Here is a 15,272-nt window from a genome sequence, read left to right on the forward strand (position 1 = left end):
CATGGTTGCAAGCCTTGAAGATAATTGTGAGGTGTTTTTGTTTCATGTGAAGAGATACATGGTGCCAGTGAAGGGTTGGGAAGAGAGATGTTTGAGCGCTTCTTTGTCTTTTCTTATGCTATCGTGTCATCTCTGACCCATAGTGAATGAATGGACACATCTCTCCAGGAACGCCCCATTCTCCAACTGCAAATGTTCTTGCAGTTTATCCGTTGAGTTTTTTGGTAAAACTACAGAAGTGGTATACCATTGTCTTCTTCCCTGCAGTAAACCTGAGTCTCCTCCTCAACTCTCTCCCATGACACTGCAGCACAGCACAGGCGAGTTTTGACTTGTAGCAGATTGCCTCTCACCTGCTAGCCACTGCCCATGGTGGGAAAGGAATGGGTATGCCTCTGCTTAACGATCTATCTGGTAGCTGAGACTGGTAGAGTAGTGGAAACTCTCCAGGTACGATTCTGAGTCGGGGGAGTGATGCTTTAGCAAATAGTTAAATTAATGAATGAGTTGCTTCATAGGTGTGGGTTTGTGTGACTGTGTGTATTTATGTTTAAGTAACCACAGTCAGTTGAAGCTTGTGTGTGTGTGTGCGCGCGTGTGTGTGCGTGCGTATGTGTGTGTGTGTGTGTGTGTGTGTGTGTGTGTGTTTGAGTAGCTGGCTGGGGCCCTGCAACACAGCATCAGCATTATTGTGCAGTCATTTTGGCCAGAATTGGGTCCTGGTTGTCAGAAAATGTTTCTGGCGGGAAATGACAGGGAGGGAATGAGAGAGTGTGGTTGGTTCTAGACCACCAGCACAATCATCAACTCCTCCATGCAGAAATGTTAGGTGAACACAATACAGGTAAGAGATTCGATCCCTCCCTCCTGGACTTGCCAGTCTGCTAGGCTAGACTGATCCAAACTAATCTACAGGTAGGGGGAAATAAGCATGAAAATGTGAATGCACAGCTTAATTACTTCTTCCATAGTAATGTGAATCTATACATAGGGAAGAGTAATGAGTAGTTGTGAACGTGTAAACGCAGAGGTGGCATCTGGGCTGATTCGGCATGGGGAGAAGAAATAGCAATGTCGGTAAATTTGGAGGGAGAGGGAGATTTGGGCAGAAGGAAGGATCTGAGCCATGTGTTGGAGAAAGGGATGTCCTTGGAGAGGCACAGGGAGCAGATCTGTTTCCAAGGGCTGGAGGGGAGTTAGTGAAGAGGGAAGGGAAACACAGAGGAGAACACCAGTCAAAAGCTTTGAAGCTAATGGCAAGGAGTTAATTGGAGTCAACCAGACTTTAGTCTGATTCATTTTCATCTGAGAACCACGAGCAGATTTGTTGTGTCGGCGGCTGTGTGTGAACCCAGGGTGGGGCAGGGGAGCCAGTGAACAAACCTTGGCCGGCAGAGGTCTGGAGGGGAAGAGGAGAAGGGAATCTTCTCCCATCACTTTCCAGGGAAAAAAGGTGTCTGGGCCCAGGGAGAGGCAAAGAGTAGTGGTAGTAGTAACGGGACTTTGGTTCTAATCCTGCCTGTGCTATTAATTAATTCATTCATTCAATCGTTTTTATTGAGCACTTACCATGTGCAGAGAACTGTACTAAGCACTTGGAAAATAAAATTCGGCAACAGACAGAGACAATCCCTTCCCAACAGCGAGCTCCGGGACCTGGGTTCTAATCGTGGCTCTGCCCCCTTTCGTCTGGGTGATGTTGGGCAAGGCACTTGGCTTCCTTGTGCCTTAAATACCGCATCTGTAAAATGGGAATTAGGACTGAGCCCTAAGTGCTCAGTAAATACCATTGTTGATTAATTGATGGGTAAATACCCCTATCCCCTCTCAGGATCACACCTGAAGACTTTCCAGTTCCCTACCAGTCTCAGCCAAGGGAGGGAGAGTCAACCAGAGAGATATCCATTGTATTCCTAGCTTGGGCAGTGGCTAGCGAGTGGAAGGCAATCTGCTCCAAGTCAAAACGCACCTGTTCTGGGCAGCAATGGCAGGGGAGAGAGTCGAGGGTGGAGACTCAGGTTTACTGGGCGGAAGAAGGCAATGGTAAACCACTTCTCTATTTTTTACCAAGAAAACTCTATGGATACAGTACCACAATGCTTGCAGATTGAGCTGGGGCACTCTGGGAGAGATGTGTCCATGGAGTCGCTATGGGTCGGAGCAGAAATAACGACATAAGTCAAGACGTGCCAGACCATTGCACATATTAATACTGTGAACACTACAGGTGACAAATAAATACAACAGATTGATTTAATAATAATGATGATGGTATTTGTTAAGCGCTCACTATGTGTGAAGCACTTCTAAGTGCTCGCAAACTCTGAAAGGAATTAGTGTTGAAGACTTCATTGGTGCTATCAATCGATCGTATTTATTAAGCGTTTATGGTATGCAGAGTCTACCCACTAGACTGTTACCTCCTGGTGGGCAGGAAAGTATCTGCCAACTCTGTTGGATTGAACTCTCCCAAGCACTTAGTACAGTGCTCTGCACACAGTGAGTATTCAGTAAAAACCATTGAGCTATAGATTGATGTGTCCATACCGCTACATGTATCAATATTATTGAACTTAATAGGTGATCAATGAATACAACTGCATTATTTATTAAAATGGGAATCAATCATATTTACTGATCACTTACAGTGTGTAGAGCACTATACTAAGTGCTTGAGAGAGTAAAATATGACATCATTTGTAGAAGTGTTACCTGCCCAAAACGAACATACAATCTGGAGGGAATGCCAATGATTCTAAATTGAAGTTCCCCTCTTCCTTTCCAGGGAGTCAGCATCATCTCCCCAAAATGACCAACATCTCCACGGTGGCTGAATTCCTCCTCCAGGGGTTCTCTGACATCCGGGAGCTGCAGCTGCTCCATGCCACGCTGTTCGTCCTTATCTACCTAGTGGCCCTTCTGGGGAATCTCCTCATTATTGCTGTCACCACCCTCGACCAGCGTCTCCACACCCCCATGTACTTCTTTCTTAAGAACTTGTCCTTCATTGATCTCTGCTACATTTCTACCACGGTACCCAAATCCATCGTCAACTCCTTGAGCAGTGACAGCTCCATCTCCTTTCTGGGTTGTGCCTCACAGCTCTTCCTACTGGTCTTGTTTGGTGCTTCAGAGCTTTGTGTCCTCACTGCAATGTCTTATGACCGCTATGCCGCCATCTGCTCCCCACTGCGTTATGTGCTCATCATGAACAAAACAGCCTGTATGCACATGGCAGCAGCATCTTGGCTCAGTGGAGGTCTGTTTGGAGTCTTGTTTTCAGCTTCTACTTTCTCCTTGAACTTTTGTGGATCCAATGCTGTCCAGCAGTTCTTCTGTGATGTCCCCCCTCCGCTGAAGATCTCCTGCTCTGAAGTCCACATTGCCATTGATGTGAGTGTGGCTGCTGCATTCGTCTTGGATGCTGTCTGCTTCACTTACGTCACCCTCTCTTATGTCTTCATCTTCTCAGCCGTACTGAGGATCCCATCCTCCGAGGGCCGAACCAAAGCCTTCTCCACCTGCCTGCCCCATCTCACTGTCTTCATCATTTTTGTCTTTACCGCAGCATTTGCCTATCTCAAACCACTTTCAGACTCGCCCTCGGCTCTGGATCTGATGGTTTCCATGTTATACTCTGTGGTGCCCCCCACTGTGAACCCCCTTATCTACATCCTGAGGAACAGGGACCTGAAGACTGCCCTGGGCAAGATCCTAAAGGGGACATTTCCCCAGCATCCATGCTGCAACAAAATGCCTGTGTCCATGTACCGATAATCCCCTACCCGCCTTTAAAGGAGGAATTGCCATTGGACTTATCCATATATATCCCACTGAACCAGAGTCCCAGAGAAGAAGTCCGGATATTCAGGATTGTCAAGGTCTGGGAAGTTGGTTGATAAGACTAGGTCACGAGTGGCGATGCATTCCCTAGGAGGCCTCATGGCTCAATGGCATGTGAACGAGGGTCACATGATCTGAGTTCTAATCCCAGCTCAGTCAGTGGCCTGCTGTGTGACCTGGCATTACTGTCTTACCATTCCTGGGCTCTTACTTCCCCTTACTCTCTGAGTCCCTGTGGGACAGGAAACTTGTCCGCTTGGATTGCAATTTCATCTTTGGACTGTAAGCTCATTGTGGGCATGGATTGTATCTACCAACTCCATTGTATTGTACTCTTCAAAGCGCTTAATACAATGTAATGCACACAATAAACACTCAACAAATACCATTGATCGATTGAATTATTTATCATCATGTGGCACAGACTTTGACACAGAAATTTTTAACACTGAATAATAAAAATAATAATAATAACGGTGTTTGAAAAGAGATAGAGACATTCACTGATGGAATTCTATTCATTCCATCGAATTTATTAAGCGCTACTGTGTGCAGAGCACTGCACTAAGTGCTTGGGGAGTACAAGTCGGCAACATAAAGAGATGGTTCCTACCCAACATCAGGCTCACAGTCTAGAAGGGGGAGACAGACAACAAAATAAAACATGTAGACAGGTATCAAAAGTGTCAGAATAAATAGAACTATACCTATACGCACACCATTAACAAAATAAATAGAGAAGTAAATATACACAAGTACAATGAATAGAGTAATACATCTGTACAAATGTACACAGGTCCTGTGGGGAGGAGAAGGAGGTAGGGCAGAGGGGGAGTGATGGGGAGGAGGAAAGGAAAAACGGGGCTCAGTCTGGGAAGGCCTCCTGGAGGAGGTGAGCTCTCAGTAGGGCTTTGAGGAGAGGAGGAGAGCTAGTTTGGTAGATGTGTTGAGGGAGGGTATTCCAGGCCAGGGGAAGGACGTGGGCCGGGGGTCGGCGGTGGGACAGGCGAGAATGAGGCACAGTGAGGAGGTTAGCGGGAGAGGAGCGGAGGGTGCAGGCTGGGCTGGAGTAGGAGAAAAGGGAGGTGAGGTAGGAGGGTGCGAGGGGATGGAGAGCCTGGAAGCTGAGAGGAGTAGTTTTTGCATGATTCTTAGGTTGAGAGGCAGCCACTGGAGATTTTTGAGGTGGGGAGTGACACGCCCAGAATGTTTCTGTACAAAGATAATGCAGGTAGCAGAGTGAAGTATAGACTGAAGTGGGGAGAGACAGGAGGATGGGAGATCAGAGAGGAGGCTGGTACAGTAATCCAGTCAGGATAGGATGGAGACTGAACCAGCAGGGTAGCGGTTTGGAGCTCTAGTTTCCAGAACCCAGGTTAGTAAATCATCACAACAGGAGGAGCCATTTCCATCCTATTCGTCCTCAACCCAGCAAGTTCTCCTTCCCATCATCCCATTCTCCAACCCTCAGTCCCCTGCCCGACCCCACTCAGCCTGGGGGAGGATCAGGGGATGGATCCAGAGGAATCTCTTGCTCTCTCGAGCTTTGAAATCAGGTGTCAGAAAATGAAATCGAACAATTGACTGACTGAATGAAAAGCTGATTGTCTGAGGTGGTATATGAGATGAAGCTTCAACCACCCACAGTTGATGTACTTTGTCAGTAACATTAGAAACCGTTGGGATGTTGGGATGCAGATGCTGTTTCCATGGGAACCCTGGGGTGCAGCCCCATTGCTGCAGCTTTAGGGACTGGGCCTTTATCTCTATAGAACCTCAGGGACCTCAGAGGCAGAGGATTGTGGCATCGGCCAGGACACGAGGTCCCACCTGAGTTGACCCTCCAGGGGTTCCCCACAGAGCAGTGGCTGCTTTATCTTTGGGGAGGGGGGACTCTCCGAAGAACTTCTCCTTGCCCACAGGAGATAAAAGAGGAGCTGAGATTGCCATGCTGTCCCTTCCTTCATAGCCAGCTGCACCCAGGAACTGGAGTGGAGAGAAGCCCATCTCTACCCAGCAGAGGTCAGAGCCCTCCAGCCCTAGCTTCCCCAGTGAGTCTGACCCAGGGGTGTTGGAGGGGGAGGGAGAGGCCATGATGGGGATACAAGAGATGGAGCCATTCAGGGGAAATGCTCATACATGGGGCAAGTGTCGGACTTTGGGGCCAGGCTACATCCCCAGTGGAGCAGGTGGGCTTTCAGGAGGGTACGTATTTGACAGTGCAGTGGCCTGAACCATCACTCGTCTCCCTTTCCTCATCCACCTCCATCCATCCAGCATGCCAAGCTGGGGCCCTGCAGCACAGCATCAGCATTATGCTGTGTTCACTTCGGACAGGACTGGGTCCTCAATGTCAGAAAATGTTTCCGGTGAGAAATGACAAGGAGAGAATGAGAGAGCGTGATTGGTTCTAGACCACCAGCACTATCATCAACTCCTCCATGCAGGAATGTTGGGTGAACACAGTGGAGGTAAGAGATTCAATTCCTTCCCTCCTGGACCTAGTGGTCTGCTGGGCTAGACTGATCCAAAAGAATTTGCAGCTAGGGGGAAATAAGAATGGAAAGGTGGATGCACAGCCTAATAAGTGCTTAGTAATGTGAACCTATAGGTAGGGAAGTGCAATGTGCAATTGTGAATGTGTAAATGCAGAGGTGGTACCTGGCCTGATTCGGCATGGGTAGAAGAAATATCAATTTGGGCAAATTTGAAGGGAGAAGGAGATTCAGGAAGAAAAAAGGATCTGAGCCATGTGTTGGAGAAGGGAATGTCCTTTTTCAATCATTCATTCATTCATTCAACCATATTTATTGAGCGCTTACTGTATGCAGAGCACTGTATCAGATTTGCTGTGTTAGTGGCTGTGTGTGTATCCAAGGGGGTGCAGGGGAGGCAGTGAACAAACCTTGGCTGGCAGAGGTCTGGAGGGGAGGAGGAGAAGGGATCTTTTACCATCAAAGTCCAGGGGAAAAGTGTGCCTGGGCCCAGGGAGAGGCAAATAGTAGTGGTAGTAGTTAGGGGACCTGGGTTCTTATCCTAACTCTACCATTCATTCATTCATTCATTCATTCATTCTTTCTTTCTTTCAGTCATATTTATTGAGCGCTTACTGTGTGCAGAGCACTGTACTAAGCGCTTGGAAAGTACAATTTGGCAACAGATAGGGACAATCCCTACCTAACGACTGGTTTGGGGACGTAGGTTCTAATCCTATCTCTGCCCGTTGTCTGCTGTGTTATGTCGGACAAGTCACTTGGCTTCTCTGTGCCTCAGATACCGCATCTGTAAAATAGGAATTGAGTGAGTCTCACATGTTAGAAAGCCTTGAAGATAATTGTGAGGCATTTTTGTTTCATGTGAAAAGATACATGGTGCCAGTGAAGGGTTTGGAGGAGAGGTGTTTGAATGCTTCTTTGTCTTTTCTTATGCTATCGTGTCGTCTCTGACCCCTAGTGAATGGACACATCTCTCCAGGAACGTCCCATTCTCCAACTGGAAATGTTCTGGTAGTTCATCCACAGAGTTTCCTCGGTAAGAATATGGAAGTGGTTTACCATTGTCTTCTTCCCTGCAGAAAGCTTGAGTCTCCTCCTCGACTCTCTCCCATGACACTGCGGCCCGACGCAGGTGAGGTTTGAATGGCCGCAGATTGCCTTCCACCCACTAGCCACTGCCCAATCTAAGAATGGAACAGGTATGCCTCTGCTTAACTAGCTGTCTGGTAGCCGAGACTGGTAGAGTACTGGAAACTCTCCAGGTATGATATTGATTTCGGGGAGTGATTGCTTTAGCAAATAGTTAAATGAATAAATGAGTGGCTAAATAGGTGTGGGTTTGTGTGACTGTGTGTAGGTATGTGTAAGTAACCACAGTCAGTTGAAGCATGTGTGTGTGTGTGTGCGTGTGTGTGCGTGCGTGTGCGCGTGCGCGCGTGTGTGTGTGTGTGTGTGTGTGTGTGTGTGTGTGTCTGAATGGCTGACTGGAGCCCTGCAGCAGAGCATCAGCATTATGCTGTGGTTACATCGGTCTTGGACGTCAGAAAAGGTTTCTGCTGGGAAATGACAGGAAGGGAATGAAAGAGTGTGATTGGTTCTAGACCACCAGCACTATCATCAAATCCTCCATACAGAAATGTCAGGTGAACACAGTAGAGGTAAGAGATTCAGTCCCTTCCCTCCTGGACTCGCCAGTCTGCTGGGTGTGACTGATCCAAAATAACTTACTACTAGGGGGAAATAAGCATGAAGATTTGAATGCACAGCCTTATACCTTCTTCCATAGTAATGTGAATCTATATGTAGGGAAGAGCTATGAGCAGTTGTGAATGCGTAAATGCAGAGGTGGCATCTGGGCTGATTCGGCATGGGGAGAAGAAACATCAATCTGGGCAAATTTGGAGGGAGAGGGAGATTCGGGCAGAAGGAAGCCTCTGAGCCGTATGTTGGAGAAGGGAATCGTCATCATCATCATCATCATCAATCGTATTTATTGAGCGCTTACTATGGGCAGAGCACTGTACTAAGCGCTTGGGAAGTACAAATTGGCAACATATAGAGACAGTCCCTACCCAACAGTGGACTCACAGTCTAAAAGGGGGAGGCAGAGAACAAAACCAAACATACTAACAAAATAAAATAAATAGAATAGATATGTACAAATAAAATAAATAAATAAATAGAGTAATAAATATGTACAAACATATATACATATATGCAGGTGCTGTGGGGAAGGGAAGGAGGTCAGATGGGGGGGATGGAGAGGGAGACGAGGGGCAGAGGAAGGAAGGGGCTCAGTCTGGGAAGGCCTCCTGGAGGAGGTGAGCTCTCGGCAGAGCCTTGAAGGGAGGAAGAGAGCTAGTTTGGTGGATGGGCAGAGGGAGGGCATTCCAGTCCCGGGGGATGACGTGGGCCGGGGGTCGATGGTGGGACAGGCGAGAGCGAGGTACGGTGAAGAGATCAGCGGTGGAGGAGCAGAAGGTGCGGACTGGGCTGTAGAAGGAGAGAAGGGAGGTGAGGTAGGAGGGGGCAAGGTGATGGAAAGCCTTGAAGCCCAGGGTGAGGAGTTTCTGCCTGATGCGCAGATTGATTGGTAGCCACTGGAGATTTCTGAGGAGGGGAGTGATATGCCCAGAGCATTTCTGGACAAAGGTAATACGGCAGCAGCATGAAGTATGGATTGAAGTGAAGAGAGACACGAGGATGGGAGATCAGAGAGAAGGCTGATGCAGTAGTCCAGACGGGATAGGATGAGTGCTTGAATGAGCAGGGTAGCAGTATGGATGGAGAGGAAAGGGCGGATCTTGGCAATGTTGTGGAGCTGAGACCGGCAGGTTTTGGTCACGGCTTGGATGTGAGGGGTGAATGAGAGAGCAGACTCGAGGATGACACCAAGGTTGCGGGCTTGTGAGACGGGAAGGATGGTAGTGCCGTCAACAGAGATGGGAAAGTCAGGGAGAGGGCAAGGTTTGGGAGGGAAGACAAGGAGTTCAGTCTTCGACATGTTGAGCTTTAGGTGGCGGGCAGACATCCAAATGGAGATGTCCTGAAGGCAGGAGGAGATGCGAGCCTGGAGGGAGGGGGAGAGAGCAGGGGCAGAGATGTAGATCTGGGTGTCATCAGCGTAGAGATGATAGTTGAAGCCGTGGGAGCGAATGAGGTCACCAAGGGAGTGCGTGTAGATTGAGAACAGAAGGGGATCAAGCACTGAACCTTGGGGAACCCCCACAGTGAGAGAATGGGAGGGGGAGGAGGAGCCTGCAAAAGAGACTGAGAAAGAACGACCGGTGAGGTAAGAGGAGAACCAGGAGAGGACAGAGTTTTTGAAGCCAAGGTCAGATAGCGTGTTGAGAAGAAGGGGGTGGTCCACAGTCGAAGGCAGCTGAGAGGTCGAGGAGGATTAGCACAGAGTAGGAGCCGTTGGATTTGGCAAGCTGGAGGTCATTGGTGACCTTTGAGAGGGCAGTTTCCGTGGAATGTAGGGGACGGAAGCCAGACTGGAGGGGGTCGAGGAGAGAGTTGTTATTGAGGAATTCTAGGCAGCTAGTGTAGACAACTCGTTCAAGGAGTTTGGAAAGGAATGGTAGGAGGGATATGGAACGATTACTAGAAGGTGAGGTGGGGTCAAGAGAAGGTTTTTTTAGGATGGGAGAGACATGGGCATGTTTGAAGGCAGAGGGGAAGGAACCAGTGGAGAGTGAGCGGTTGAAGATGGAAGTTAAGGAGGGGAGAAGGGATGGAGCGAGAGATTTCATGAGATGAGAGGGAATGGGGTCAGAAGCACAGGTGGCCGGAATAGCACTTGAGAGGAGGGAGGAGAGCTCCTCTGAGGACACTGCTGGGAAGGATGGGAGAGTAGCAGAGAGTGTTGAGAGCCGGGGGGTTGGAGAAGGGGGGGAAGAGACTTTGGGGAGTTGGGACCTGATGGATTTAATTTTGTTAATGAAGTAGGGGGCCAGATCGTTGGGGGTGAGGGAAGGAGGAGGGGGAAGAACCGGGGGCCTGAGAAGGGAGTTGAGTGTATGGAAGAGCTGGCGGGGGTGATGGGCATGGGTGTCAATAAGGGAGGAGAAATAGCTTTGTCTGGCAGAGGAGAGGGCTGAGTTAAGGCAGGAAATGATAAAGCTGAAGTGAACGAGGTTGGCATGGTGTTTAGACTTTCGCCAGCAGCGTTCGACAGCTCGAGCATAAGAGCGAAGGAGGCGGACAGTGGCAGTAATCCAGGGCTGTGGGTTAGTGGTACGAGAGCAGCGAAGGGAAAGGGGAGCGAGTGAGTCTAGCTGAGTAGAAAGGGTAGAGTTGAGAGCAGTAATCTGATCATCAGACTGGGTAGAGAGGAGAGGGCGGCGAGGTGGGGTGTGAGGCGCTCCGAAAGATGGGTGGGGTCCAGAGAGCGGAGATCTTTGTGAGGGAGTAATACGGATTTACAGGGGAAAGGAGTGTGAGTGTGGATGCAGGTGAGAAGATTATGATCAGAGAGAGGGATTTCAGAGTTGGTGAGGGTGGACACAGTGCAGCGGTAGGAGATGATGATGTCGAGGGTATGACCAAGTTGGTGAGTGGGTGAGGTGGGGTGGAGGAAGAGGTTGGCAGCGTCAAGGATAGATAGAAGGCGGGCGGCAGAGGAGTCGTTAGGGATATCCATGTGGATATTGAAGTCTCGGAGGATCAGAGTGGGCATGGGGAAGGAGAGAAGGAAGGTGAGGAAAGGGTCAAAGTCGTTAAAGAAGTTGGAAGTGGGGCTGGAAGGGCGGTAGATGACGGCTGCAAGAATCTGGAGGGGGTGGTAGAGGCGAATAATGTGGGCTTCAAAGGAGGGGAAGGAAAGGGAAAGGGGAGGAGGGATAGTGCGAAAGCGACATTGGGGGGCGAAAAGGAAACCGACACCTCCTCCTTTTCCGGTGAGTCTGGGGGAATGGAAGAAGAAGAGGCCTGCACTGCAGAGAGAAGCAGAAGAGACCGTGTCGTCTGGAGACAGCCAAGTTTCAGTTAGGGCGAGGAGGAGTAGAGAGCTGGAAAGGAATAGGTCCAGGATGAAAGGGATCTTACTTAAAATGGAGTGGGGGTTCCAGAGGCCACACTTGGCAGCAGCTGTCGAGGGAGGGGTGGGAGGGTGAAGGGTGCGAGGGGTGGGGAGGGTTTGGATTGGGATGGGTTTGCGGGGGCCTGGGCAGGGAGAGTGGGAAGGGGGTGGCGATGGAAAAGGAGAACTGGGATGGGGTGGGGGCGGGGAGAAGGGGAGGGAGGGGGCCGGGAGCGAGGAGCGGAGGACCTGCGCTGATACAGGGGAATCCTTGTTAGGGGGTGAGGGGGAGTGGTCTTGGTGGGGGAGAGGGAGGGAAAAAGCTGGGTGGGAGAGGGGAAGGGGAAGGTGAGGAATGGGTATGGCAGTTGCGAGCTAGGGAATTGAAAGTTCATGGTGAGGTCAGCAGGGCAAGTGACCGTATGGTGAGAGGTTAACAATTGAGATGCAGAAGCAATAAAACAGTAGCAATGATATAAGTAGGCGATGGCATCACAGGGTATAGTTAAAGGGTGTAGGGAATGTCCTTGGAGGGGCACAGGGAGCAGATCTGTTTCCAAGGGCTGGAGGGGAGTTGGTGAAGAGGGAAGGGAAACACGGAGGAGAACACCGGTCAAAAGCCTTGAAGCTAATGGCAAGGAGTGGATTGGAATCAACCAGACTTCAGTCTGTTTAATTTTCCTCTGAGAACCACAGTCAGATTGGTTGTGTCGGCGGCTGTGTGTGTGCCCAGGGTGGGGCAGGGGAAGCAGTGAGCAAACGTTGGCAGGCGGAAGTCTGGAGGGGAGGAGGAGAAGGGAATCTTCTCTCATCATCTTCCAGGTAAAAAGTATACCTGGGCCTAGGGAGAGGCAAAGAGTAGTGGTAGTAGTAAGGGGATCTGGGTTCTAATCCTGACTCTGCTATTCATTCATGTATTCATTAGATTGTATTTATCCCTCCCAAACCCTGCCCTCTCCCTGACTTTCCCATCACTTTTGACGGCACTACGATTCTTCCCATCTCACAAGCCCGCAACCTTGGTGTCATCCTCAACTCCGCTCTCTTGTTCACCCCTCACATCCAAGCCGTCACTAAAACCTGCCGGTCTCAGCTCTGTAACATTGCCAAGATCCACCCTTTCCTCTCCATCCAAACCGCTACCCTGCTCGTTCAAGCTCTCATCCTATCCAGTCTGGATTACTGTAACAGCCTCCTCTCTGATCTCCCATCCTCGTGTCTTTCCCCACTTCAAGCCATACTTCACACCGCTGCCGGATTGTCTGTCCAGAAATGCTCTGGGCACGTTACTCCCCTCCTCAAAAATCTCTAGTGGCTACCAATCAATCTGCACATCAGGCAGAAACTCCCCACCCTCGCCTTCAAGGCTCTCCATCACCTCGTCCCCTCCTACCTCACCTCCCTTCTCTCCTTCTACAGCCCAGCCCGCACCCTCCGCTCCTCTACCGCTAATCTCCTCACCGGGCCTTGTTCTCACCTGTCGCGCCGTCGACCCCCGGCCCACGTCATCCCCCTGGCCTGGAACGCCCTCCCTCCACACATCTGACAAGCTAGCTCTCTTCCTCCCTTCAAGGCCTTACTGAGAGCTCACCTCCTCCAGGAGGCCTTCCCAGACTGAGCCCCCTCCTTCCTCTCCCCCTCATGCCCCTCTCCATCCCCCCATCTTACCTCCTTCCCTTCCCCACAGCACCTGTATGTATGTATATATGTTTGTACATATTTATTGCTCCATTTATTTATTTTACTTGTACATATCTATTCTATTTATTTTATTTTGTTAATATGCTTGGTTTTGTTCTCTGTCTCCCCCTTCTCCACTGTGAGCCCACTGTTGGGTAGGGACCGTCTCTATATGTTGTCAACTTGTACTTCCCAAGTGATTAGTATAGTGCTCTGCACACAGTAAGTGCTCAATAAATATGACTGATTGATTGATTAATTGATTACTATGTGCACTATACTAAATGCTTGGAAAGTACAATTCGGCAACAGACAGACACAATCCCTACCCAACCAGGAGCTCGGGGACCTGGTTTCTAATCCTGGCTCAGCCCCTTGACTGCTGGGTGATGTTGGGCAAGGCACTTTCCTTCTCTGTGCCTGGATGTCTGCCCGCCATCTAAAACTCAACATGTCCAAGACTGAACTCCTTATCTTCCCTTCCAAACCCTGCCCTCTCCCTGACTTTTCCATCACTGTTGATGGCACTACTATCCTTCCCGTCTCACAAGCCCGCAACCTTGGTGTCATCCTCGACTCTGCTCTCTCGTTCACCCCTCACATCCAATTCGTCACCAAATCCTGCCGGTCTCACCTCCGCAACATCGCCAAGATCCGCACTTTCCTCTTCATCCAAACCACTACCCTGCTCGTTCAAGCTCTCATCCTATCCCGTCTGGACTACTGCATCAGCCTCCTCTCTGATCTCCCATCCTCCTGTCTCTCCCCACTTCAATCCATACTTCACGCCACTGCCCGGATCGGCTTTGTGCAGAAACGCTCTGGGCATGTTACTCTCCTCCTCAAAAATCTCCAGTGGCTGCCACTCAACCTATGCATCAGGCAAAAACTCCTCACCCTCGGCTTCAAGGCTGTCCATCACCTCGCCCCCTCCTATCTCACCTCCCTTCTCTCCTTCTACAGCCCAGCCCGCAAGATCCACTCCTCTGCCGCAAACCTCCTCACTGTGCCTCGTTCTCGCCCATCCCGCCATCGACCCCTGGCCCACATCCTCCCATCGCCTGGAATGCCCTCCCTCTGCACATCCGCCAAGCTAGCTCTCTTCCTCCCTTCAAAGCCCTACTGAGAGCTCACCTCCTCCAGGAGTCCTTCCCAAACTGAACACCCTCCTTCCTCTTCCCCTACTCCCCCTCCCCAACCCCCCACCTTACCTCCTTCCCCTCCCCACAGCACCTGTATATATATATATATATGTGTGTGTTTGAACATATTTATTACTCTATTTATTTTACTTGTACATATTTATTCAATTTATTTTATTTGGTTTATATGTTTTGGTTTGTTGTCTGTCTCCCCCTTCTAGACTATAAGTCCGCTGTTGGGTAGGGACCATCTGTGTATGTTGCCAACTTGTACTTCCCAAGTGCTTAGTACAGTGCTCTGCACACAGTAAGTGCTCAATAAATATGATTGAATGAATGAATGAATGAAATACCTCATCTGTAAAATGGGAATTAAGCCTGAGCCCTAAATGCTCAGTAAATACCACTGTTTGATTAATTGATGGGTACATATCCCTGCCCCCTCTCAGGATCACACCTGGAGAGTTTCCAGGACTCTACCGTTCTCAGCTAAGGGAGGGAGAGTCAAGCAGAGGGATACCCATTCCATTCCTAGCTTGGGCAGTGGCTAGCGAGTGGAAGGCGATCTGCTACAAGTCAAAACGCACCTGTTCTGGGCATCGATGCTATCAGTCCATCGTATTTATTAAGCAGTGATGGTAAGCAGAGTCTACCCACTGGACTGTTACCTCCTAGTGGGCAGAAAAATATCTGCCAACTCCGTTGGATTGAACTCTCCCAAGCATTCCGAGTTTGGTGATGACATCATACCTCTTGACAGTCTCACCAGTTCATTGCTACGAGGGCCTGGCAGACATGGTGGACACCCATTTACCGTTTGACCCTCCCTGACTTGGAGACAATTAAGTGGCCACCTCCCTTGGACACAGAGCTCTTGACCCCCTCATCCATTATCCTTCTCCAATGGGGCATGCAATTGTTTTAATAAGCCCCAGGCTCCACGGCCCCTGTGCAGTGTGTTCTGTGGCTCAGTGGAAAGAGCCCGGCCTTTGGAGTCAGAGGTTACGGGTTCAAGTCCCGGCTCCACCAATTGTCAGCCGTGTGACTTTGGGCAAGTCACTTCATTTCTCTGGACCTCAGTTCCCTCAT

General features: G+C 49.8%; 1 protein-coding gene and 1 non-coding gene across 2 annotated transcripts; both read left to right on the forward strand.

The window, feature by feature from the left end:
• Positions 1 to 298: 298 nt before the first annotated feature.
• LOC119923277 (olfactory receptor 14A16-like) lies at positions 299 to 15,014 on the forward strand. Its single transcript, XM_038742734.1, is given in 5 exon segments — positions 299 to 324; positions 2,790 to 3,717; positions 3,719 to 3,881; positions 7,297 to 7,374; positions 14,944 to 15,014. Coding segments are annotated over 5 exon segments (1,266 nt in total).
• LOC119923288 lies at positions 14,623 to 14,760 on the forward strand. Its single transcript, XR_005448807.1, has one exon. It is a non-coding gene; the product is annotated as a small nucleolar RNA SNORA7 (small nucleolar RNA).
• Positions 15,015 to 15,272: the final 258 nt, after the last annotated feature.

Source organism: Tachyglossus aculeatus, unplaced genomic scaffold (genome assembly GCF_015852505.1).
Source record: "Tachyglossus aculeatus isolate mTacAcu1 unplaced genomic scaffold, mTacAcu1.pri scaffold_168_arrow_ctg1, whole genome shotgun sequence".
In the NCBI taxonomy this organism is placed as follows: domain Eukaryota; kingdom Metazoa; phylum Chordata; class Mammalia; order Monotremata; family Tachyglossidae; genus Tachyglossus; species Tachyglossus aculeatus.